Genomic DNA, 26,346 nt, shown 5'->3' on the forward strand with positions numbered 1-26,346 from the left:
AAGTGGGGTGTGAAATGTGGCAAAGGAGGGAGAACTGGACAGGGGTGAGTGAGGAGGGTGACCAGAAAGGAGAAATGTTCCCAGATTTTTTTAATCTACTGTAACAGTCTGGGTCTCAGAGAGTGCAGGATGTGAAGACTAGGCTGGGTAGTTCCACACCCATCTCTCTCGATGTGGGAGTTGAGTCAGGACCTCCCTGTCTCCTGAAAGATGAAAAGGTGTAGGGGAGACCAGAGGGACATGTCCCCATGAGTCCTAACAGTGGTGAGTCCTGATAAGGCTGCTGTTCTTTCTGAATTTCTCTGTGGCCCCCACCTTGACCTCACACACATTCCTCGCTCTCTTGTCCTCCCACCCCCAGCCCCCACTACACTCACCATGAGCACGGCCACATTGCCCAAGTGCTGGCAGTGCAGGGAGCTGACGTTGGGCTGGCTGGAGCGGAGCTGGCAGCCTTCGGAGCTCCAGCCCCCAGGGCCCCCTGGCCCCTCCTGGCTCCACCAAGCTGCCACAGGTTCAGCGCCCTCAGCCCAGTGCCGCAGTGAAACGGCCACTGGCTCCGTCAGGTTGCCCACGCCACAGCCACCTACAGGGGAGAGGGAAGTCCACACAGGTCTGCATGAGGCTGTGGGGAGGCTGGCTCAGGGTAACCAAACAGCAGCAGCAGCAGCAGCAGCAGCCGAGCATACACTGAACGCCTGCCGGGCAGGGCTTGCGCTGGGATTGGGAGACATGGTTAGATGCCAGATGCAGGCCTGCCCTCCAGGTCCCCAGTCTAACTGGAGACACAGGCATGAATCCAAATAAAAGCACTGTGAGGTGGCTCACTCTAAGTGCCAAATGAGTGGTGGTGATGAGTCCCAAAGAGAGGACTCCGGGGTTGGGGTCAGGGACAAGAAGGTAGAAGGTAATGCAGAGGGCATGAAGGCCCGGGGGAGAGGAACCAGGACGGCACCCCTGAGAGGGGAAGTTGGCACCAGGTTGGGAAGGTGGGATGAAAGGAGACCAAGGTGGGTCAAGGGTATTTAGAGCCCTTCTGAAATGTGACACATCTGGGATATAAAATCCAGTGTCCTCCGGAGCCTTTTCTTCACCAATCCCTCCCTTTCAGGGACGTCTCAGCCCCCATTCTCCTTGGAAATGGTGAGAGGCCACAATCCTCTGCTGCCTCCACCAGGGCGCTAGGGGGCGCTGTGGGAAAGGGAAGGGCGGGATGAAGGGGCGCAGGGCAGACACTCGGGAGGTATCCTGCGAGGTGCCAGGAGTTTGCTCCCTTACTGGTTCCTGCAAAGATGACGGGGGTGGCCACGCCGCGCCTCTTGCCAGGCCCAGCAGCTCCAGGGCGGGAGGTGTTGCCGTGGCTGCGGAAGAGGCGTCCGTTTCGGAAGACGAGCAGTTGCAGGGTGCAGTCTGGGGGGACTGGCGGAGCCAGGGCAGCAGGAAGCGACGAGAACAGACTGGGTGGCAGCTGGATGGAGGCCAGGGCCACGCTGTTCTGGGGGGACATAGGAGTTCCTCAGAGACCCCGGGATCCCTTAGGACTCTGATGTCTTCCAGCTCCTCTCCTGGCTCCCCTCTCCCCTTCTCAGGATCCTGCCTCCTCTTCCACCACCCGCCTCCACCAGGCACTTGCATCTCAGCACCTCGCCTTTTAGCAACCTCCCTCCCCCAGGGCCCACCTTGATGTGGAAGGATGACAGAGAAATGTTGGGTCTCCCGGTGGTACAGCGGAAGCGGAGCTGCTGATCAGCCAGGGGCTCCGGATCTGGCGAGGGATCCTGGCCCGGGCCCGCAGACCGTGCTCCTGGGGCTCCTGCCTCCCTCCTCTGGAAGGCTGTGCAGGTCAGGCCCACGTAGCTGTGCGGCTTGATGAGGTAGGCCTCCAGTGCCACATTCCTCGAGTTCTAGGGACAGGAAACTTGTCACCCCACCACTAGAGATATGGCGGGCCTCTCTTGCCTTCTGCAGATCTGCACAGGCTGTGTCCCACTACTGTTCCTCACTCTCTTCTCGAGGCCTCGCAGTCTCATGTCTGCCATGGAGTCTCCCCAAACCCTGGTCACGGAGCTCTCCTTCCTCCTACGGCCCTTCCTCTCCCTCACTCACGCCCTGCCTTGCATCCTGCTCACCTCTTAACTAGTTCTGCTGCTCCAACTAAGCTGCAGAGCAGGTCCACGTCCACCCTCGTTGTCCCTCCTAATGTGCCTAGCACAAGATCTTGCACGTAGAAGGTGCTCTGCTGTGCTTGTTACCTTGTTCACCACCCACCATTAGAAATGCCACCCTCTCCTCAGGGAACAGAAGTCTCCAGTACTCCCCACTGCATCACAGCGCTGCCACCCTGCTGTGCTGTCCTCCTGTCCCTTCTGCTCCTCCTACCCTTCCTCCTGTTTACGTCCATTGGGCTAGCCCTACTACTCAGTTCCCCACCATAAAGTTTCCGTAACTTCTCCAGTGTCACTGGCCTCCTCTCCTTTGCTCTGCCCCCGACCACTTGGAATTTGATTCCACATGATTGGGAACTTGGTCATGTTTGGTGTTCTTGCTCGCTGGGTGCATGGCAGGTGCACACTTGGAGGACTTTGGAGGACTTGCTGCCTGAGAGAGAAGCGTTTCCCTCCTGCATGACAAGGGCTGGCCCCAGTTGACTCTAAGTTCCCTCCCACTGCTTGGTCCCCAGAGGAGCTGCCTCCCAGCTGACCCACATTACCACAGAGATGTGCTGGGCGTGGGGGCTCAGGGCGGCCCCCCCAATGCGCTCCAGGGCACCCACGATGCCACTGCAGGCCTTGTCCTCGCGCTGGGCCAGCCACAGCAGGTGCTCGTCCACCAGCATCAGATTGCTGGCCATGTCCACCATCACCTCCACCAGCTAGGAGGGGCAAGGAGTCACTGAGGGCAGGAGTAGGGTTTGGAACCCAGGGGCTGGGGCGTGAGAAGCCTGAGTAAATGGGAGATAGGTGTTCCAGGGCCCCCAGAGGCCCAGTTGAATCTCACCTCTTTGATCTGGTCCACATAACCCAAAAACTTCTGGATCATCTGAGCAACATAGACCACATCCATCATGTCAGAAAAGCTAGCGGCCTCAGCTGTGTATACTCGCAACTGGTGGGCCAGGGTCAGTGCATTGGAGGCGTTGATGGGCATCTAGGGGTGTTGGAGAAAGAAAGGGGATCGTCCAGTCTTGCTCCTTCTCCCCCAGAACTACCTCTAGAGGCCCTCTCTTCTGTGCTGATGCTCAGGGTGACAATGCCTGCGGAGAGGGGTCTAGCCCATCAGCTGGGTCTAACAAGACAGGAGGCACATATGTAGCAATGGACTCGTCACGACCAAGACTGCCCACTCCTAGGAATACTGGCCTAAGGACAAGGGGATGATCTCATGCTGTCTGTGTTTCCCCTTTGAGGGCTGCCCTTGATGTATTAAGGGTAAAGATGCTTGGGGTAGCCCACACTTCCCTAGTATGGCCTTGGGGGTTCTGAATTCCCCAGAAGAAGGAAAGCTAGAGGAGAAGAGCCCCATGGCCCCTCACTGTGCCCGCCAAGGAGCAGAGGAGCAGCCGTGAGGGTGGGCTCCCCAGGCCCCGTGGGGCCTGCTGGCTTCTTCCCGTCCCATTCCCCAGACCCAGAGCTGATGGGCGGGCCCAGCCCCTCGCCTCTCCCAGCCTCACCAGCACGAAGGTGTAGAGCACCCGGGTGATGTCATTGGTGTACAGACAGTGGGAGTAGTCCCCTGGCTCCCAGCGGCCAGCTCGGTCACACCTGCGGGAAGCCCGGGTGCCTGGGGCCCCCCCGCTCAGGGGCACTGAGGTGAAGGGGTACTGTAGGCAGGACTGGTAGGCTGTGATGCCAGCCAGAGTTCGAGGCCACCTGGGGGCAGAGGCGGGAAGTTGCGGATGACCCTGGCTCCTCAGGGTAACGGTCCCTCCTCTGCCCTTAGAACTGTGATGCCAGACCCCTTGCGACCTGGGAGAAGCATGCAGAAGACAGGGTTTGGACTGGGCTTCAAGGGGTTCCCAAGCTCCACCTTCTAACTCTGTGCTTGTTTGGATAGTGCTGTCACAGGTGCTATGGGGGCTGGACTTGGAGTCCTGAGTTCAAGTTACTTATCCTTTCTGGGCCTCAGTATTCCCAGCTGTACAGTGGGCAGAATAATACCTGTCCTGCCTAAATGAGCCAGCCATTGGGATATTAAAATGTGATACTCGCTGTGAGAGAGCTTTGTAAACTGTTGCTATAAGGAAGCAAATAAAAACCTGTTGTTCTGTGCAGCACATCTCAGATGGTGATTTTATACAAAAAGATAAAGGTCTCTAAATACAGCAGCGGGACTTGGAGCTGAATGATGAAAAGAAGTTTTTCTCCCTCTTAGAGCAGATGGGGAGACCCTGGTTACCTGTGGTCTCAGATGTAGGTGTGGGGACTTGGGGGGGGGGGTGGGTTGCGGGATGGTGGTTGGGTCTCTGCGGCAGTGAGCTGACCGAACCTGAAGTCCCCACGGTTGTTGGCGACGCGCTCGGCGGGGCAGTAGGAGGCAGAGGTCTCCAGCACCACAATCTCCACCTTCTTGCTGGCGTTGCCCTGGACCGTGGACACGGAGCACTCCCACTCGCCTGAGGCCCACACGCCGATGTGAGACAGGGTCAGCTCACTGCAGGCGGGCGGGCGGAGGGCTGGCTCGGCGAGGCACTCTCGGCGGCCGAGCCACCTCCCTAGGAGCCCCTGGCCTGTCCGCCCCCAGGTGCCCTGTCCTAGGGCGTGCAGGGTACGAGCTCCAGCTTCTTTTATCTTTATTGAGTGAGGGACACATGTGCGTGCTCCTTTAATTCTGATTGGCCTTATGATATTGTTTTTCTGAGCTTCAATTTCCCCATCTTTATCATGGAGATAATAATACCTCTCTTTCAAGTCTACCAGAGAGATTAAGTTCGATAATCCAGGTGAGAGCCACTATATACGTAGTAAAAGCACTAAAGAAATGCCAGGTATAAGCATTTTTTTCCTATCAGGCATTTAATTTCTATTCCTTATCCAGACCATTTATGACTTAGTCCTGGATTTCTGTAAACACACATATACACACCGGCACACTCTCACACGTGTGAACACACACCCAGGAACATGTCTGGCACAGCTCCTCTGGGGGGGAGGGGTGTGACGGGTCCTGTGGGGTCCCCCACCCCCTGGGCGAGAGGGGCAGCTGGGCCTGTACCTGGTGATGAAGGTGCAGTCGTGGATGAGGCTCTCGGCCAGCAGGATGCCCGCCTGCTCGTCGCCCTCCATGGGGGCCTGGTTGTGGTACCAGCGGATGCGGGTGTCGTTGCCCAGGTAGCTGGCGGAGCACTGGAAGGGCAGCCGGTCGCCCTGGAACACCACTTGGCGCAGGGATGGGATGAGGTGGTGCGTGTGCAGCTCCAGGGCCCCCTCTGCGGGAGGAGACACCAGCAGTGAGGCCGAGCACACAGGCGTGTGTGCCACACGAGTGTGAGAATCCAGCAGGGGCAGGGCCAGGCCCCCTCTGTCTGGAGCCCGCTCCGGTGGGGAAGGAAGAGTCTCCAGAGATAAGAGCACAGGAGAAGAGCAGGCAGGTTTTGGACAAACAAATAAAAGTGCTCCTTTCCACAACACACTTGTCACCCCAAGAGGTGGGACCAGATGAAAACATAAACAAAGCAGCAGCCCCAAAGGAAGTTCAGAAGAGCTGATGGAGGACTGGCCCCCGTGGGATCTGAGGGAAAGCATGCCCTGGCGAACACGCCCACCACCCAATAACACTTCAGCAGAGGGAGGCTTGGGTCAGTGGGGGCCCTTTGGGAGGGAACGGGGGGCCCGAGGGGCAAGCAGGGTGAAGATTGGCTCACCGCAGCGCAACTGGGCCTCCTGGAGGCCAACCAGGGCCTGGGCGTGCAGGGCGCTGGGGTAGGCACAGAGCGTGCGCTCGGACAGCTGCAGGGAACGGTTCCGGGCCCAGGACAGCAGCCAGCGCAGGCGGCAGTCGCACGTCAGGAACTCGGTGCCGAAGTCCCTGCAGAGTGGGCACAGGGGCCATGGAGTGGAGCCGAGGAAGTGTGGGCTCAGGGGGTGGGGGTGGAGCACCAGGGAAGGACAGGCTGGAGAGGGCACACTTGTGTACGTGTCGCCACCACCACCACCTCAGGAATCATGGGAAGGCAAATATGGCGGAGTTTTAGCCATCATCTGTCCTGCCTACTCATAAGGCTGGCCACGGTGGTCACCATGCTTATGCGTCTCCCTCCTGGGCAGAGGAAGGAAGCAAGGGTCTGAGACGTTGGGCTGAGAAAAGATACTCACACAATCTTCAGGGCTGGCAGCTCATCAAAGACCCCAGGCTGCAGACTGGAGAAGATGTTTCCAGATATGTTTCTGCAGGGGGCAGGGGACAGTGAGTCGGGATCTTAGGGTCTCCCTGGGCCAGAGGAGGGAGGAGGGAGTGAAGAGAAGGCAGGGCCCTCTGAGGGTTTGGTGCTGTCTTCTTCCTCCCAGCCCTCCTCCCCTCTCCACCTGCCCCACTCCCTGCCCCTCACTCACAGTCGGAGAAGCCTGGGGAGGCCTAGGAAGGTCTCAGAGGTGAGACAGCCAATCCGGTTGTTGGAGAGATCTCTAGAGAGACACACACAACCTCAGCAAGTTGGCCACATGATAGCACATGGATCCGCTTGTGAGGGACACACAAGAGTGGCTGGGGATTGTGTGGGGAGGGGGTGAAAGAGGAGATGGGGTTGGTGCTGGAACTGTCAGGCCAGTATGCCCTGTGGGGGAGGAGGGGCAGCTGTGGGTAGGTGAGAAGAAGGGGCAGAGGGAGAGTAGGAGGGGTGGCTGCTCATGGGATCCATGGGGCCTTCTCCAGGGGTAAGGGGAGGGTCGGGGCTCGGGGTGCAGGACATATGACACTCACAAGCGCTTCAGCTCCCCCAGGCCCAGGAAGGCGCCGGGCTGCACCGTGCTGATGACGTTGTTCCTCAGGTCCCTGTGGGAGGCAAGTGGGGAGGCCCTCACACCTGTTCTGCTCCCCTGGGGCAGGGCAGCCTCACTGTCCCCAGAGGTATTGGGAACTCAATTTCCTTCTAAATCCCTGCTCTCCTCAGCACTGGGTGGGAGGCTGGATGAAGGACCCCATCTCTCGGGCAGGTCTCCTCAGCCTCCCTGGCTACCGTCGGGGGAACTGGTCAGAGAGACCTCAGGGAGGATGTAGAAGCCAAGAGCCTGGATGGAAGGGCCTCGGATGAGGAAGCGGAACACGGCGGCAACAAGGAGTCAAGCAAGCACTGAACTAGGAGTCAGGAGGCCTCGGGTCCCACGTCCCCCACCTCCGAGCTGCTCTGACAATCTCCCAGGGCAGCTGTGAGGATCATTTGAAAAGGAGCGTTACAGTCTTTCGCAAATTGCTGTACGAAGGTAAGATCTTCTTGCACCTCGCCCTGGAGAAGTATTTTTACAGCTATTCTATCCCTGTGGATCTCACAGGTCACGCAGCTGGTTGATAACTGCATGGATGCTGGCCAGCCTCAGACTCCAGGGCAGGGCTGTAAATCCCCTGGCCCAGCCCTCCTTCTTCAGATGAGGAAGCTGAGGCTGAGGAGGGTCATCCGCCCACCTCCCCCCAGGGTCACCTAGGAGCCCACGGTGTTGAGAAGGCAGCAGGAGAAGCTCCACTTCTAGGGAGCTCCAGCAGGTCACAGACAGGACAGAAGATGGCGGTGCCCCCCAGGCCTCCACGGGCCAAGGGTCACCCACCTGGAGTGAATTGCAGCTGCGTTATCGGAGTAGCTTCTGTCCCAGAGTCTGGTGGCTCCACTCAATCACACGGCCAGAGTGCAACTCACCATCCCCTTCATCACCTCCCTCAAGCACAGCGGAGACCAGGCTGGAGGATGCCTACCTGGCCCAGCCCAACATGACACCAACAGCCCTCTGGGACCACTGAGGACCAAGCTGTGTGCTGGCCCACTGGCCTTCCTCGGCACCGCCATCCTCTGTGTGGGCACAGCCATGGGGAGAGGTGCCTGGATGACGGACCAGCCACTCACCTGCCTACTCAAGGGCCACCTGGGTCTTTCCTGAGTCAAACCAGAAGAGGCGTGGGCAACTTACCAGGAGGCCTCACTGCTCAGTGAGCCTCCCCTCCTGGGACCCTGGGATGGGGGCTGCAGCCTCCCTGCTTGCTCCTGCATTCCAACATCCTCCCCGCCCGCACCCAAGCACCCAGGAGGTCATGAGGCGGGAGCCAGGGTGGGGGATTCCCGGAATAACCAACATGTCAAAAGGGCCTGCGGCAGAAAGCAGAAGATTGACAGAAGTATCTGGAGTCAACCTGCTTTCCAAGGCCCTGCCACCCCCAAGCCCGGACGGAGGCAAAGGGCTCTTGGCTCTGCCCACCAAAGCCTCAGGGACATCTCTGGATTATGGGCAGGAGGGGGTTAACAGAGCCAGCTCCCTGCTGGGAGGAGAGGAAATGGGTGTCCAGGATGGGGAGGCGCCATCCCACCAGGGGGCCTGTTTTCGCACAACCAGTCCCAGCTGGGGACATAAACACCCACAGAGAGAGAGAGAGAGAGAAACACCCTGCTCAGCCTGCCCATGGCCAGGGTCCTCATACCTCAGCTCCCTCTCACACCAAGGCCTCCATAACCCTGAGTCCCCTTGAGAAAGAAGGGAAAGCCACCAGAGGGGGCCCGCTTCCTGGAGGAGGGATGGCTTTCGTCCCCAGGCCTGCTGGGAGGCGCCCCAGTGCTTGGCGCCCACAGGGAACGTGCAAGCACAGACCCCAGCAGGCTCCTGCAGAGTGCAGATGGGAGACGGATGGGATAAGCGCCGCGCCTGCCCAGGGCTGCCCCACATCCCTTTTGCTGCCCAGACCCCTGCCCTCATGGCCCCCTCCTCCGATGCTGTTCCAGCATGTGCCCCCTGGCCCCTGTTGGGGTCTGGCCATTCTCAGGGCTCTGCCTCCCACCCCTATGCGGGGGACGGGCAGAGGGAAACACATTCCTCATTGTGTCACTTCCCTTCATGGGCTGCCAAGGGGCTGAGGCCGCAGCCCCCCGCCCCTTCCCTCTCTGCTCACTTGTGTTTATTCTCATTTCCTCCCCGGCCCCCCTCGAGAACCCCAACCCCGCCTGCCCCACTGATGCTCTGCAGATGGGAGCAAGGCGCTCGCTCGGGCCCCAGTCCCTTCCTGCCCTGGATTTCCTGCAGCCCGGAGCCATGCTGGCCTTCCGAGAGGAGAGCTTCCACCAAGTGCTGGCGTTCTTTCCCCCTTGCCTCATGCCTGGGCAGTGGCTTCAGGGGGACCACGGCAGCCCCTCCAGTGTCCTCTGAGTTGGCCCGCTGGCCCAGGCTGGCCAGTCCTGGGTCCTCTACTGGGGGCACAGGCCAGGGGCTGCTCACTGGATGGAGCTCTGACAGCCCCATGGGGTCTGGACCCCGGGCAGCTGATGCCTCCTGGCCCCTAAGGGAGGGGGAGCAGCTTTAGGGCTGCACGCTCCCTAGTGGCAGGCGAAAATGCCACCACATAACTTGGGGATTTTTTCTGGACCTGCGAGGCCCCTATAGGTAGGTGCTTCTGCACCTTCTTGCTTCGCACATCCTTTTGAAACTCAGATGACAGCTAAGTACTCCTGCCTTAGAAAAAAGCGCTACAGCCAACTGTGTGCATATGATTTCAACCCAGGGCTCCTGGAACCTGGCTTACGGACCCCTGCCCTGGATTGTCTCATCTGATTCTTTCATTTCTTAGGTGAGGACACACAGACATTTCTACGATGTGGAATCTCCAGCCCCCTCTTTGCTGCCACAGAACCCTGGTCTTGGAACCTGGGGAAGGGGCAGCGTATGGCTGGAGCCTCCCCTCCCCATTACCCCTCACCCAACCCAGACCAGCTTGCTTAACTCTAGGCACAGCCCTCTGCCTGTATCTATGTCAATAGGGAGGAGACAGACCCCCTATGGCAGAAGTCAGTGGGGGACGGGGAGATTCCTGGGAGCAAATCACACCCACTGCCCTGCTTGGGAAAACAGAAACTCAGGAAGCTGAGTGTGAGCATGAGTGTGTGAGCACAAGCAATGAAACAGCACATTGATAAGTTGGACTAAATAAAAATTTAAAATTTTGGCTTTTTAAACTACACCATCAAGTAAAGGAAAGTCAACCCATGGAACGAGAGAAAATATTCACAAATCATCTATCTGATAAGGAACTTCTATCCAGACTATATAAAGAACTTGTACAACTCAATAATAAGAACACAAGTAAGGATTTGGGCAAAGGATTGGAATAGACATTTCTTCAAAGAGGATATACAAATGACCAATTAATGCACAAAAAGATGCTCAACACCACTAGTCATGAGGAAAATGCAAATCAAAACGACGATGAGATACCACTTCACATCCACTAAGATGACTGTGATAAAAAAGGCAGACGACAGCAATTGCTGGCGAGACTGTGCAGAGACTGGAACCCTTAGAGGTGGGAGTGTAATATGGTGCAGCCCCTTTGAAAACAGTTTGGCAGTTGGAGTTACCATATAACCCAGCTATTCTACTCCTAGGTATATATCCAAGAGAAGTGTCCACACATCCACACAAAAGCCTGTCCAGGAATGTTCATAGCAGCCTTATTCATAAAAGCCAAAATGTGGAAATACACCAAATGTCCATCAACCGAGAACTTAATAAAGAAAATGTCCTGTATTCTCACAATGGAATACCATTAGGTCATAAAAAGGAATGAAGCGCTGATACATGCTACAATACGGATGAATCTTGGAAACATTATGCTAAGCGAAAGAATCCAGTTTCAAAAGATTACATATTGTATGATTCCATTTATATGAAATGTCCAGAATAGGCAACTCTATAGAGACAGAAAGCAGATTAGTGGTTGCTTAGGGCTGGGGATGGGGTGGAGGGATGGGGAGTGACTGCTAATGATTCAAGGTTTCTATTGGGGATGATGAAAATGTTCTAAAATTAGATGATGATGATTGCACAACTGTGTAAATATACTAAAAACCACTGGATCGTACGCTTTAAATGGGTGAGCTTTATGGCATGTAAATTATATCTCACTAAAACTGTTAGAAGAGCGTGTGAGTTCATATGACAGAGTGTGCGTGTGTGTGCGCGCGCCCGTGAGCACCACGTTTGGACAGGGTGGGGCGGCACAAAGTTGGCTCCCTCTGGCCCCCACAGACCTCCCTGCTTGTGGGTTTGAAAACCAAATTATAGGTTCGGAGGCCACAGAGCAGCTCTCCCTGGGCCCTCCAGGACTTCCAGGGTTCATCAGAAAGCGGGGACTGGCTGAGAAGTGGGCCAGAACACCCCCGCAGGTATAGAGGTCATGGCGGGGTTGGGGTGCGGGGAGAGGTTCTGGTGGCCCCGAGGAAGCCCAAGATGGTCCTAGCCTCCCTTCCACTCCCTTTGCCGGGGTCCTCTTGTCTCTGATATCATCCAACCGCTGTTCATTGAGCACATGCACTGTGCCAGGCATCGGGGCTACAACGGCAAGCAAGAGGGCTGTCCCCAAACCCATGAGCCTCCCTTCCCGGGCCCTCAGCTGCACAGGGCCTAGGGCCGCCTCTCTGCCGCATTCCTCCCCAGTGTGAGCGAGGCTGGGAAGGGGAGGAGGGACCCAGCCCTGCGGCCTTACCCTTGGCCCCGCCCACAGATTAATGGAAACCACCTGGCGGGAGAGCGGCACTCCACCCCCAGGCCCCCACTCGCCATCATTCCCATGAGCATCTGCTTCTAATGAGTGCCCCAGCACCGCTGCATACCAGCCCCCGGGGCTCATTAATCTCATTAGGCAATGACAAATCATCCTGGGGCTGACCAGGCTCCCCTCCCCAGGCCCTCTCCTCCAGGCGTGCTCGAGCCTCTGGGGGCGTGTGTCCACATAGATCCGCTCGCTCGCTCGCATGCACGCCCAGCCTCCCTCCCTTGGCCTCTTCTGCGGGCTATTTGCCCTGTGGCGAGCTTGGTCCCCGGTCGGGGGGGCTTCTCCCTGTGACTGGGGCACCCTCAGAGCCCTGGAAAGTCTTCTGGGGGCCGGCTCCCTGTTGTGAATGCAGGTGGTGGGGGATCTGGGCAGAGATGCGAGGGACCTGAGGAAGGAGCCGACAGCGAGCCCTTTCGGCGTGTACCTTTCAACTATACAGGACAGCCTGCCCAAGGCTGGGGAACTCTGGACAAATCCTAGCACTAAGGGGTGCCCGATGGGACATCTTGCAACTTGGAACTCTGCTGAGAAGGGGACGGCCATTTACTGAAAGACTGCTGTCCCGGGCTCTCTTCCTAGTTGAACCTGTCTACGCCCATGACAACCTGTCAGGGAGTCATGCATTGCCCCGTTTTCCAGACGCGAAGCCCTGTGCTTAGACAGACACCCAGAAGGTAAATGACAGGCAGGATTCAATCCCAGGCCACTTTTTGCTCCGGAGTAGACTTCTGTGCCCTTTGATGACCCGCCCTCTCGCCCTAGGAGTCTATCCTCTAGGCAACAAATAGGCCTGTCCATGCTGAGGGTGGAGGCCTCCAGAGAGGGTGCTCAGAGACCCGGCCTCACACACGCCCGGGTGCTTCTGCACACTCCTGGGCTGGCCACGAACTCTGCTGGACCGTTTCAGGTTCTCTTGTCCACCCTGCCTGGCTGCTAGAGCCCCACAAGCTGTGTCCCCGATCCCCACCAGCACCCCCAGCCTCTCTGGAGCAAGCGTCCTCTCACGAGATGGTCTCAGGCCCATTCCCGCGCGGCCCATCTCTGCATCCCTCCGCAGCCTCAAGGCCCTGCACAGCAAGCAGGGACCACGCAGCGCCTCCCCACACAAGCTCACACTCGTCCTGTTCCCAGAGGCCAGAGGGGCGCCCAGCACGGGGAGGCAATGACAGTACTTTCTGGAGCAGGTCCGACCTACCATTTCAGTGGCTAGACTAGGCCCCCACCCTCCCACCGGACTTGCAGCACATGGGCTGTGGGATGTTAAGCTGCCATGGACTCAGCTGTCCAAGCCCGGACGTCTGAGGCAGACAGGACAGAGAGATCAGTGTTTCCTGGCACCAACTGCATGCCAGGCCACCGCATCTCATTTGTGATGAATAGGCCCACAGTCTAGGGGTCATCTGGTCCACTGGTTCCCAACCCTGGACAGGCATGAGAATTGCCTGCATACCTTGTAAAAATTTCCCAGGCCCCTTCCGACCTGATAAATTCGCATCTCCAGGAGTGGGGCACGGGACTCTCCCGCCCCTGACATAGTGAGATAGTGGTTGTGACGATGAGTTTTATGTATCCACTTTGCCAGGCTCTAGCACCTAGTAACTTAATCAAACACTAATCTTGATATTGCTGTGAAGGTATTTCGTAGCTGTGGTTAACATCTACGATCAGTTGACTTTAAACAAAGGAGATTATCTTTGGTAATATGGGTGGGCCTCATCCAATCAATTGAAGGACTTAAGAGCAAAAACAACTTTCCCAGAAGTTCTTCCTCAAGACTGCAGTATTAACTCCTGCCTGACTTTCCAGCCTGCTGGCCTGCCCTGCAGATTTCAGACTTGCCAGCCTCCATAATCATGTGAACCATTTCCTTAAAATAAATTCCTTTATAAAGAAAGAAAATCACTTCTTTATATATTTTTTCTTTTTTTTCTTGAGGAAGATTAGCCCTGAGCTAACATCTGCTGCCAATCCTCCTCTTTTTTGCTGAGGAAGACTGGCCCTGAGCTAACATCTGTGCCCATCTTCCTTTACTTTATATGTGGGACGCCTGCCACAGCATGGCTTGACAAGCGGTGTGTAGGTCTGCATCCAGGATCCAGGCCGGTGAACCCGAGGCCGCTGAAGTGGAACATGTGAACTTAACCACTGCACCACCAGGCCAGCCCCAATTTCTTTATATTTTTATGTAAAGATACAGGTGCACACACATACGTATCTCCTACTGAGTCTATTTCTCTGGAGAACCCTGACTGATACAGTGGTGATTGGCCAGGCTGGAGACCCTGGGCTCCTTTAGCCCCGGCACTGCCTTTCTATCCCTGGGAAGCCGTGGGCATGTGCTGACCACAGCACAGGCCTCTGCACAGAGACCTGCCCTCCTCTGCAAAGCCCAGCCACATCTTTGGGCTCTCTGATCTTTTCCTTCTCGTGTAGCACTTGTGGGTATCACACACACACATCAAAGGATCAGAGAATTTTAAATTCGTAATGCACCTTACAAATCATCCTGTCTCCCCTTTTTACAGATGAGGAAACTGAGGCCCCAAACCTGGCGCCCTTGTTTGCGTTGCTCTGACCTCATCTCCTACCACTTCCCAGTCACGCTGCCCTTCTTCTGTTCCTCAGACTCACCAGGCCCAAGGGCCTTCCCGCTGCTGCTCTCTCTGCCCCTCCAGGCTCCTCCCTCCCTTCAGGTCTCGGGCTCAGTCACCAGGCCTTCCCTGACCTCCCTACCCCCCCTCCCCCATTGCTTTCTATCCCCCTCTCCCTGGTTTGTTTTTCGTTGTGGCACTTCTCGTCTCCTGACCCATGATACATTTATTTGCTATTTGCTGGGTCCCATTAGTAGACGGTAAGTCCCATGAGGGCAGGTACTTGGTCTGTCGTGTTCCCTCCCAGTGTCTAGGACAGAGCTTGGCACACGGTGGGGGCTCCATAAGAATCTGTAGAATGAATGACCAGAATGATTCCTAACAGAGCGGGGGCTCAAACCCAGGGTTCTGAATTCTCACTCTAGCACTCTCTCCCGTGCCAGCGCTCCTTCCATATCACGTGCTTTAGCAGTTAGTTGTTATTCTTTGACTGTTCTATTTTTCTGATTGCTCTCCATGCTTTGAAGGCACCTGCTGTGTGGTGCTGGGGAGAGGAGTTGATTCAGCGTGTTGGCCGGGGTGGAAAGGAAAGGACCATCTTTTCCTCCTGATCTGCAAATTTACCCCCATGAGACTGAAGGATGAGGAGAAGGGGGTAGACCCAGTGGTCTGACTGATAAAGCGAGAGGGTAAAGATGGAAGATGTCAGCGAGGCCACAAAAGGCTCAGAGTGGCGCTCCCACGCTCGTGCTGAGAAGGGAGACCAGCTCGGGGTGGGGCAGGGCAGGGGCTGCAGACAGCTGCTGTTTGTCTTCCTCCAAAAGACCTCTAGAAGGAGCATCTGGTTCCCTGCCGCTCAGCCTCTGAGGCCAAGCCTGGGCTGCGTGTAGGAAGCACAGCTCCCAAGTGCTTAACTGCCCTGGGAGAGAAAATCTTGCCCTATTTGTTGGTTCCAAGGAGACTTTTAAATAGTTACTTGGTGGCAGCCCTTTCTCCTTGTCTGGACCACCCATCCGTGAGCAGCAGAGCAGACGGTCAGAGGGAACTGGTCACGGAGCTGCACACAGCACGGTCAGCATCCTGAGACCCCCTCCCACCCCAGCACGCGCCAGATCAGACAGAACACGCTCTGCCTTTCTGCCCCAAACTTGAGTTTGCCCTTTCCCACCCCCGCTAACCCAGCCGGCCATCAAGCTTTCCTCACAGGCTTTCCCTTCCCCTGTGAAGACTTAAACTTGAGATTGGTGTGGTGGTTAAAGATCTAAACACCAAGTCAGGTAGATATTGCAGCTCTACTACCCTTGAACTCTCCAGCCTTTGCTAACCCCTCCTTTGGACTCTACAGAAACACCAGCTTACTTAATTCGAATATATATGGCTTTGTCTGTGGTCTCCACTAGGCTGTAATTTCTTTGGCTCTTTGAGAGCAGGCTTCACACCTTGTTCTTTTGTATCCTCCCTCACACTGATCCAACCCTTTTAGGCAAAATGGTCCTAGAGGGACAGGGGCCCTGTGGGAGGGCTTGGGAATGCCCAGTGGGGTGCGAGCAGAGACAGGAGGGAGGGGATTGCAGGTGGGGGAGATAGCAAGGATCAGGCTCCAGGAGGCACGGGAGGCCCGGGCCTTCTGTGGAGGAGACAGGCCCCAAGGCTGTTGCAGAGGCTGTGGTTCCGGAGATGCCAACTGAACAGAGACTCGAGAGAGGGTTTGATTCAGTCCCCTGATCTGGCAGGTTCAGTGACCTGCCTGTGACCCGGCCAGCTCTCCAGCTCTGGGAAGGAGGTTCTTTCAGGCTAGCAGGGCCCTTGTGGACCTACGTCCAGCGCCAGCCCCCTGCCCCCGCCCCCGGGCCTGCAGGGCAGCCTGCGGGTGCTGCTGTGATGCAGCTCAAAGCAGGGTGGTAGGGGTGGAGGGCGGGGGAGAGATTTGGACATGATCCGCTTTCCCCACCCTCAGCCCAGGGCTCTGGCCCCTTGAGGCTTTGTTTGTGGATGGTTTTTAGGGAACGAGGGAAGAGGCCTCAGCACCCCACAGGCTGTCTCAGCACTCGATGCTGGGCCCCTGGCTGGGAGGAGGAGGCGGCTTCTGAGCTAAGGGGCTCAGCCCTCACGGCTAATTGCTCATTAAACAGCGTTAATGAGCTTCCCTTGGCCCCATCTCTGCCCAGACCAGGGAGGTTTCCCTACTTTCCTCTGCTGTAGCTGGTGGAGGAGCTTGTCCCTCTGTCCCAGATCAGTCCCTCTCTGCCCTCCGCCTGGTGGTCCAGTCCTGGGCAGGGTCCCAGTGGTTCTGACACTGGGCCCTGCTTAGCCAGCAGGTTCTGGGTTGTGGGGTCCCTCAGCAACTGGTGTTCCTCATCCTCTCTGAACTGACCTCTTGCCCACGACCACCATCCCCCACGTCGCCCCGGCGCTTACAACTTCTCCAGCAGAGACAGTCCCAGGAAGGATCCATTCCGGAGCGCAGTGATCTTGTTGTTGCCCAAGAGCCTGGAGGAACAGGAGAACAGAGACAGGAGAACGGGCCGTTACAAGCTGGGAGGTGTGGATGCAGTGAGGATCCGGTTTCACCATTACAGCCATGTTGCATTCTGTATAAATGGTGCCCCTTGAAGTTAGGCAAGGCAGCAGCCCCACCCTCTGCTCCAGGAGATTATAGGGGGAGCCAGTGAATGGTTCAGGCAGAATGGTCAGCCCACTGAGCGCCAAGGCAGACATTTCACCTGGTCTGGGTTCCCCCATGGCCTGGACCCTTGGGCTCTGTATGCAGGTGGGCTGAGCTGGTGCAAAGTTGCAATGCCCCCTTTACCCCTTGGAACCACAGGGCCAAGCCCACAGCACCCCCTTCCTGCCTCCACAGCTCTGTCTTGCTCCAGCCCTCTCAGCCCAATATCCTGAGGATGGTGGTGAGTTAAAGGCCTGAACTGGGTTAGGGCTCCGGCTGGTGGAACAGGAAGCCCAGTAGGTACAGGTGGGAGGAGCTGCCTTTTGTTAGGGTCTCCAACACTCTCTCTGAGAGCTGAGGACCTCACCAGAAGGGGGCCACTCCCAGCCCTCAAAGGCCCCCAGCTGAGGGGCCCTGAATGCCCTTGCCTCCCCAAGCCTGTCTGCCACCTGGACAGAGAACTGATAGAGCCGCAGGCCTGGGGGAAGCCCAGGCCTCAGCCTCCACCTCTGCCCCCTCAGATTTCTGTTTGTTTGTTTGTGTTTAGGGGAGGAAAGAAGAGGCCCCAAGCTTCTGACTGAACCCACTCTGCCCACCCACTCAGCCTTTCTCTGCCAGGCTCCCTGCAGGGAGGAGGGAGTTCCACACCAGCCTAAGGCCGCATCCCTTGAGTTAATTGCTTATTAAAAAGCTTTAATGAGCCTCTCAGCCCAAACTCTTGCCTGCCCTGGGCTGAGGAAAAGGATTTCCCTTCTGCTCTTAGCAGTGGGCCTGGGGCCTTCTCTCCAGTGGGCTGGACAGTACGGGAGAGGGTAGGGGCTAGGGACCAGGCACGAGAGGAGCTGGCAAAGGGACCCACCCCAAAGCTTCCTGGAAGGGGGTGGGTGGCTCTGCCAAGCCAGGCTGAAGAGAGGACCCCAGACATCTGACGTTCCAGCCACTCCATCTTTAAGAGGCTCGTGGAGGACAGACAGCGGCCAGAATGGAGGCAAGAGTGGAAGGGGGGCTTTCTGGGTCAATGAGAAGGGCTAGAGACATCATCTTCTTCCTCCTTTCCCCCCTCCCAGATAGACCCCTCCTACCCCTCTGGTCTTGGCCTAACGGTCCCTCCAGTGGTGGCATTTCCCAGCAGGGTCTGAAGGGTGACCGTGTGCATGGGTTCAGGGAGCAATGCTGGGTTTCCGAAGCGCTTCACACACACATGTAACATTATCTTGATATTTCAAAAAATATATCACCTTGGTCATTATATGACCAATTAGAACTTTCGGGAACCCCTTTATTCTCATACTTTTATTTCACATGACACATGGTGGTGGTAAGTCACAATCTTGTCAGTTCTCGGGGCCTCTAATTGTCTCATTCAGGCCCTGGTGGGGCTGGGGTGGCCTCCTCAGAGGTGACGGGCTCTTGACGGTGTGGCTTAAATCAAAGCCTGCCTCACCTCATCTCCAGTTCATTCTCTTCATATGCCCCCAGAATCTGAGGTTCAGAGGTTGCATTAAATGTCGCAAAAGGCAAGAGGACCCCTCAGTATCCTTAGGGATGTCAGGGAGGGGTCCTGCAATGTCAGGAAGAAGGGCGGAGAAAGGGCATCGTTTCAGCCTCCCTCCCAACCCCAAGGGTCTCTCCTAGGCATTGCCCCCTCCCTGAGTTCATGGGATGAAAAAGGACGGGGATGCTGATGAGTGTGAGGGGCACAGGGGAGAGGTGGGGAGTATGGAAGGACAGAGGAACAGGGCTGCCGATCATCACAGTGCTGCCCACGGAGGGGGAGGCCTGAGATAACATTTCTCTACCTTGAGTAGAGTGCAGACCTGTTGAAGGGAGGGAAAAAATACTTCATTTTCTGTGAATATGTCTGAGGATTCCAGTTTGAGAAACACTGACTTTAGAAATGAAAATCTTACACTATGAAAAAGGCTTCTAATAAAAAATTATCCCAAAATTATCTACAAAAGATTTTGTTTAAAGATCATTGAATTGCAAACAGAAAATTAAAAAATTCTCCAACTCCCAAATCCTCAAGATTAAAACCAGGGATTCTAATGTGAGAACCCTGTCCAGACAGGTCTAGAGGTGGCATTGCGGGGGTGCCCCACATTCTCCAGACTCTTTGGCCTTTAACCTTTGAACACCTTTCACATACCCCAAATTCTTTAACCCAGAGTTGGCCAATAGAAGTACAAAGTGGGCTGCATATGTAATTTGAAATGTTCTAGAAGACACATTTAAAAATTTTTTTAATTGTTATTTTTAACAATGTATTTTATTTAACCCAGTATATCCAAAATACTATCACTTGAACACATAATCAATCTTAATGAGATATTTTCCCTGTTTTTGTACTAAGCCTTCAGAATCCGGTATGTATTCTCCTCTCCAGCACAACTCAGTTCAGGCCGGCCAGGTTACAGGTGCTCAGTCACCACGTGTGGCTAGTGGCTTTAACCCTGATCTAGTCTCCTTGTAGCCAGCACATCCCCAGAAGGAAGTCTGGGCTGCTTGAGAGACACCGAGGCAACCGGAGTGGTGTGTGCATGTCTGTGTGTGGGGTGGGAACAGAGCACAGATGCGGGACCAGCCCTGAGGCGGGTGGGGATAAGCCTCTGGCCCAGGACAACTCATCTCATGGTGTCCCACCCAGCTCCGCCCTGAGCCCAGACCCCCTGCAGGCCGGGCCCCTCTCTCTCTGAGGCAGCCTCTGTTTTGCTGGGGAGGAGAGGGCAGAAGGGGGGTCAGCTGCAACCCACGCTTCCGGCTTGGCTGGCCCCACGCAAACTCCAGCCCTGCAAGTCCTGAAATGAGATTTGTCTTGTGGCAGAGAACACGTCCCCGATCGCCCGCCCTCTAAGCCACGCACACAAGCAGGAACACCAGGCAAACAGCGTGTCCTCCTCCTCGCGTTCTCGCCACATTTCCAGCTCTTGGACAGACCTCAGGCAGCTATCTGTATGACTCAAGTCCCCAAAAACCCAGAATTGGATCTTTTGACCTTAATAACCTCAACAAGGCTGAGGAAACTTTACTTTAGACCCAGATTATCCAGAGAATGGCCTTGATTGTGCTTGTTGGCTCAGTTCTCCAGAGGGGCCTCTGGTGGCTCTGGTCAGGAAGGGGGCAGTGATTTGGGACAGAAAGTGCTTGGGACTGGCATTGCTACGGACAGGTAGGAAGCTGGCAGTTACAGGGCTGCGAATGGGGTAGATGAAAATACACACACGCAGCCTCATCCAATGAGAAGAAAAATGTTCCCACCACTCTAGGCTGTCTCATGGGAGGAAAACGGTCAGGGAGGCCCCAGCGATTGGGCGGGGAAGGAGGGAGCCTCCGCCCCATGGTTCTGTCTAGCGTCGCAGACACAGTGTCAGTCTTGACCCCATCTTAATGGCCACCCCCACCCCCACAGACTCTCTCAACCTACAGGAGCTCTTCCCTCTGCAACAGCACAGGGAGCTAGCCAGGTGGGTTTCCTTCCCAGCCCCGCCAGCCCCGCCAGCCCCGCCTCACAGGCCTCTGGCTCGCCCAGCCCAGCATCTTCAGCTTCTTTTTCCCTCCTTGTCTACAGCTCCAACATCAAATTTTCACAGGAAGGGGGGCCAGTCCCTGGAGTCCTCTGTTCTCCATCCCAGAGTCTGAAGTCTGGCCAAACACAGGGGGCACACCAAGTCCATTCCAGAACTCTCTCCTAGCTAGGGTCCTATTTTAGGGAAGAGAAGCAAGAGGAGTTACCACTAATGAGGCTGGAGGCCAAGGGAGCGAGTGGCTGGCGTCTACGGGGAGGCTCTGCGGCCTCTGGGCAGCCACAAGAACTCACCAGATCCCAGCCTGACATCAAAGATGACCCTGTAGGGGTCGTGTGGGCACTCTCCGTGGCGTGTGGGGCCAGCACAAACCTGATGCAAATGGTTCTCACACGTACAGGAAGAGCCATAGATGTCAGCCCCCTGCCCCACCCCAACAAGCACAGAGGTGAGGGCCCCATGTCTGGACACTGGGGAATCGATGCTCTCCAGGGAGTCAGGGCCTGGAGTTTAGGTCATCGCCAAGCTGTCTGGGCTGGGAAGGCCTGGTCTCCAACACCTGCTGCTGGCACCTTGGCGATGTCTTCGGGAGACCATCAGTGAGGGGGAGGAGGGTGGCCTCCTTGCAGGTACCAAAAAAGCCTCAGGCCCATAACCGCCCTGAACCATCGAGGTGACACTGGCCTCCCAGCCCCTCCTGCAGGCACAGTGCCCAGGGCCTTCGAGCATTTCCAGGGCTCGCAAAGATGTCTGAAACCTAAAAATCATTGCCTCTGAAATATAAAGGCTACACAACGGAAATTAATAAATGCTTAACTAAATAACTACCAAATGCCATACTCTGTCAATTAGCAATAACTACGTTTCACGAAGGACCTGGGTGCATTTTAGAATGGATGATATGACAGTAAGGCCTCCATTCGTGAGACAGCCCCTGGGCCACAGGCCCTGCTCTGACCCATACACTGAGGCCAAGGGCTGCCCTCCTGTTGCTTCCCTTTCCTTCCATCCCTGTGCTTGCCTGAAATCCCTTCCCTGGGCTGGAAGCCTGTCCAGTCAGCCCTGAACACCTGCTGGTTGGAAAGGGACCCATAGGGCCTTCCTTCCCCAGGCTTTAGGGTTGTCCTGAGACAACCTCTGATCTCAGCCTTGAAGCTCCACTGTCCAGGCAGGGCTGAGGTCAAGGTCTTGCCATGGCTCCTACACATGGGGCCTTCTTGTGCCTTTTCTCTGACCTGCCCTCTACAGGGGCATCCCATCCTGGTGGTGAGCAGGCAGAAGCACGAAATTGGGGTGGGAAGGGGAGGACTAACCCTGAGGGAGTCTGCAGCCTGAAAATGGTGCTCCAGGTGTTTGGGGCGGGTGGAAGGTGTGCCTTGATGGGGACGTGGGGCCCCCAGCACCCTAGTTTGAACATAAGGAATTGAGTCTGCTGTGATCCTTCACATGTACGCATCCATTCGTTGGTTCTCCAAACCTACACTAACAGCTATTGGAAGGCGGAGGGAGGTGTGTCAGGACGGAATGTGTGTGTCCACCTGATGTGAGGAAGCTGGGGAGTTACTCCCAACCCACCTTAAACACTTCCTCCACACATGGCCTATAATCTCACCACTGGGTAGCCAAGCTTTTGGGTGAAGAAAGTGGGTTTCTTTTTCAGTACAAATACAACTGAAAGGATCAATTTGTTATCAGTCTTTTATACCTAAGTATAAATTAGTCCTGTACTCTTTCCACTCCGGATGCTTTCCTTGGGAGCCCTGAGGCCCTGATCCTGCCCTGCTTTGTGAGCCTGTATCTAGTCTCCAGATGAGACTGTCAGGCCCTTTAGGGCATAGCCCAGGTTACTCACCTCCTGGCGCTGGGCCGGACACAGCTGGCTGAAAGAAGGGATGGGTATGTGGAGGGGCAGAGCTCCAGGGAAGGTGGGGGTGGTCAGTGGACAGAGATGCTGAACCCCAGTTTTCCCACATCAGGGGACAGCTTCCTCCTACCGCCACTTCCCCCTCACCGTGCCCCGACCTGGCCAGTCCTGGCAGAGCTCACTCGTGACACCTTGGAGAGTGTCCCATCCCTCTGGGAGCTGACCTGGCTCCAGGGTACAGTCCTCTGGGACACCTTCCCCATAGGGGTCGCATAGTTCCGAAGCTGTGCTGTGTGTGGTGCAGGAGACGGAGAGGAAACATTGGAAAGAAGGCTTTAGGGACCATAGGTCTCACTTTTCCTGAGTCAGTCTGATTTCAAATACTGCACAGTGAACTCATACAGTGGTCCCCTAGGTACACTTGCACTTGTTGGGCTATCATTGGGGGTGGCCCCCTTTTCCCTGGCTCGTGTATCCATGGAGGAAGTGGGTTAGTGTATCTCCCCTGCTCTGTCCCAGGGATGATGTCTCTGAGTGGTCCGTGTGGGGAGAGGCTGATGGGAGCAGGAGGCCTGGGGTCTGGCCAGGAGCTGTGTGGCCTTGCGCAGGGCAGCCCCTCTCTGGGGGGTTTCTTCTCAGAAAAAGAAAGGTCTGGACTGACTTATATTTGATGGCTTTTCCCAACCTGGATACCCAGTCTCCCGGAGCCTGAGGGCTAGAGTTTCTGCCACACCGCACGGTTCCAGCAGGCAAGGAGCTCTGGGGTGAGGGTGGGGGTGGGGGTAAGGGGTGGGCGCTCTCAGACCTTCCCTTCCCTTTCCAGCTGGGAGACGTCTGGCCCCTCAAGTTCAGGCTGGAACTCCCTCCTGAGGCTGCTCTCTCTCTCTCCCCGGCTGTTCCCTGCTCCTCTGTGACAGACTGGTTCCCCTGCCCCTCACCTGGCCCCATCCATCTTGCACACCCCTTTGCTCCCCCATCCCACCTCTCCCCACTCCCAGCGCTGGGAAAGCTGGGTCCTGGGAGGCTGCCCGGGTTAGCTACACTCCACAGTTTCTCTGCTCCCCCACCCCCATCACCAAGTCCTAAAAGCAAAGGAATGTTCTGTAGTTTGGGAAGGATGGGGGCCCCCGGAGGAGGGAGGAAGGGGAGGAGGCAGCTTTGTCCTGTCAATGTCTGAGCTCTAAATAGCACAGAGCAGCTGGGCTGGGGGAATGAAAATAAACAGCCCCTCGGAGCAGCCCCTTCCTAGCAGTCACCGGATTTTCCTTCTGGTTCCTCAGCCCAGGGCCATTTCCCTCCTCTCTCCACCCCTGCTCTCTGTCTGGTCCCAGGGAGGCATGGGGCAGTCTCCACCTCAGGGTGACAGGGAGTGAGGGGTCCTGATTCAGGCTGTGTGGCATTGGGGAACTCGCCTCCCCTCTCTGGGCTTTGGTGAGGAGAGCCCACTGAATGGAAGGACAAGGATCAACCCAGAAGTGGCTGGAACTTTTTCTCTCTCAGGAAAGAGTTCTTATCCCAATGACTCCCATGTGGCATAAACTTAGAAACACTCTCTCCCTTTAAAAACATGACCCCAAATTTAAGGGTCAATTTATGGTTAGGTTCAGATTACACTGGTTTGTCTGTGCCTTTGGGGGAAATTCTCAGACTCACCCCCAGGACTAGGGGATTGCCCCCCCATTCCCAACATAGAGGGGTGATCCATGCTAGCCAGCAGGAAGGGACTTCCTTGGGGATCAGGAGTAGCTGGGTTCATGCACGCTTCTGAATAATTCAGGCCAAATGACCAGTTGTGGGTCCTGGTCCCATTGTGGGGCTCAATTATAGGTATGTGTTGTCTTTGGAGCACAGCACGATGGCGTCTCCAGTCTCTTCGGTGCAATGAGGACTCAACCAGTGACCCCAGAGGGCTCTGTTCTCTGCCCAGTGCTGGCCCTGAGCCGGGACCATGGACCCTGACATCCTGCACCAGAGGGAGCCCAAGGGGCAGGAGTTTCCAGGACAGCGAGGAAGGGGCCGGCTGCCTCCAGCTCCCCCAGCAGGTAGGTGGGAAGAGTCAGGGAGAGACCTGGATTTCTTCTGGGCCCCTCACTTCAGATAGGTGGGAGTCCAGGAGCCCACATGGGGGAGGGGGGCTGCAGGGAGACCCTGCCTCATCGGGAGGGACGGGGAGGGTCAGGGAGTGTGTTGCAGCCTCCAGGCTTCCTCCCACCTTCTGTCTCCTGCCTCTTCCTTCTTTCTCGTCGCTCTCTCCCCCTCCCCCTCTCCCTCACAAAAGCTCTCTGTACACAGCCACTTCCTCTGGCTGCTGTCTCTGAGCCCAGACCTTATGAGAACCATATGGGGGAAAGAGGGTGGAAGAGAAGGGGGTGGAGAAGCCGGCGTGGGCCCGCCCCTCCAGCCAGCATCTTTCCACTCCCCTCAGGCTGTGTGCATGGCAGTTGGCACACTTTGCCCCAAACTCCCCTGGCTGAATCCTGGGGGCTGGGGTGAGGGGCACCGAGGGAAGGGCCCAGTCCAGAGCTGGAGGTCCAGAGGGAGATCTGTGCTCAAGAACCTCCTCCCTGAGGCTGGAGCAAGCAGAGGGGCTGTAAAGGGGCTGCCCCTCCCCCCCTCCCATGGTGCTCCTGAAGACCACCAAACACAGCGAGAGGACTCAGCCACTGCTAGGAAGTGTGGCTTTGTGTGGCAAAGGCCCCTTCTCCCCTATGTGGGCAGCCTATGTGGTGGGCAATGTCCCCTGAAATGGGAAGCTGAGTGGATGAGGGTTTGTCCACTCTGGAAGAATCCTGAGTGACCCATCCCATGCCCTCCCCCCTCCCCACCCAGCCTTGGAATGTTCCCAGGTCACAAGGGCCTGGGACCTGCTGGGAAGGAACTGGTTTTTTTAAAGCACCTTTTGTGCCCACTGGGTCCAAAGTCTGGCCAGGTGAACAGGGAGTCCCTCACCTGAGAGGAATGCTAAGAAAACCTAACTGGCTAATCCTGATGCTGGCCTCAGCTGGTGTGTGACTGTCAGCAAGACACCAGCCTTCTCCCCTCCCAGCCTCAGTCGGCTCAGCTGTCAGATGGAGGGGCTGGACTTGCTAGTCTCTAAGGCCCTTTCCAGCACAGACATTCTAGGAATTTATGACTCTGCCTGGTCGCCTCTGAGGGGCTGCTCAGATGTCCTGAGAGGTCCTCATAGGAGATTTCCTTCTGGAGTGGTCTAATATCAGTCCTTGCCTTGAAGTCTCTATCGTCCCCCTCCCACGCGCTCTAACTCCCAGAGCTGAGAACTGGAGGGCAGGCCAGTCAACTGCGCCCAGGAGTGGGTGGGGGTCCAGAGGGTCCAAGCCACCCCCTACAAGGCCTTTCCTCTCAGAGGAGGCCCACACAGTCTCCCGCTCTGGATAGGAGCATTCGTGCCACAGCTGCCCTCTGCACTGCACCGTGAAATTAGGGTGTGGGGTGGGACCGATGGATCAGGAAGGAAGCCAAGAGTTCTGCTTTCCTGGAAAACTGCAAATGAAAATCCAATAGAGGAAAAAAAGCAAAGGGCGGGGTGAGGGGCAGTCGCCTACAAAGCAGAAGGCAGAAGTGGAGATAAGGGCGGAGGTGGAGGTGCGGCAGCGAGGTGAACAGGCCTGCTCACAGGACTGAACTGCTTGGAGGCCTCCAAGGGCCAAGGGCCGACTGGAGGTTCCCTGCAGACAGGCCCCTCCTCCAGCACTTTCTTTGCCTGAACAGTCTTAGCACTGGCATCTGCTGGGCTTACCAAGGTGGGGTCCCGAGGTGAGTCCACAGGTGAACAGGTGGTGTGAAGGGGCCTGGGACCTGGTGCAGGAGGGAGGGTAAAGCCACAATGCAAAAACTAGTGGCTCAAGTCCTGTCGTTTGCACCAGGTGAGAGGCTGAAAGGTGAGAGGGGAAATTTGTGTGGGAAAAAAAATAGAGCAAGGAGGAGGAGTTGGGGAAGACTGCTGTG

General features: G+C 56.4%; 1 protein-coding gene across 1 annotated transcript in view; it reads right to left on the minus strand.

Moving 5' to 3' along the window:
• ADGRA2 (adhesion G protein-coupled receptor A2) overlaps nucleotides 1-26,346 on the minus strand; it is a 34,612-nt gene that overhangs the window by 5,283 nt on the left and 2,983 nt on the right. Inside the window, exons 2-14 of the mRNA XM_044761985.2 lie at nucleotides 16,746-16,817; nucleotides 6,916-6,987; nucleotides 6,549-6,620; nucleotides 6,312-6,383; nucleotides 5,861-6,024; nucleotides 5,212-5,425; nucleotides 4,486-4,650; nucleotides 3,671-3,869; nucleotides 2,998-3,147; nucleotides 2,711-2,872; nucleotides 1,680-1,904; nucleotides 1,279-1,495; nucleotides 378-586 (exon numbers count right to left, since the gene is read on the minus strand). Of these exons, the coding sequence (XP_044617920.2) occupies nucleotides 378-586; nucleotides 1,279-1,495; nucleotides 1,680-1,904; nucleotides 2,711-2,872; nucleotides 2,998-3,147; nucleotides 3,671-3,869; nucleotides 4,486-4,650; nucleotides 5,212-5,425; nucleotides 5,861-6,024; nucleotides 6,312-6,383; nucleotides 6,549-6,620; nucleotides 6,916-6,987; nucleotides 16,746-16,817 (1,993 nt within the window). The remainder of the gene's footprint in view (nucleotides 1-377; nucleotides 587-1,278; nucleotides 1,496-1,679; nucleotides 1,905-2,710; nucleotides 2,873-2,997; nucleotides 3,148-3,670; nucleotides 3,870-4,485; nucleotides 4,651-5,211; nucleotides 5,426-5,860; nucleotides 6,025-6,311; nucleotides 6,384-6,548; nucleotides 6,621-6,915; nucleotides 6,988-16,745; nucleotides 16,818-26,346) is intronic.

This window comes from Equus asinus, chromosome 27 (assembly GCF_041296235.1).
Source record: "Equus asinus isolate D_3611 breed Donkey chromosome 27, EquAss-T2T_v2, whole genome shotgun sequence".
NCBI lineage: Eukaryota > Metazoa > Chordata > Mammalia > Perissodactyla > Equidae > Equus > Equus asinus.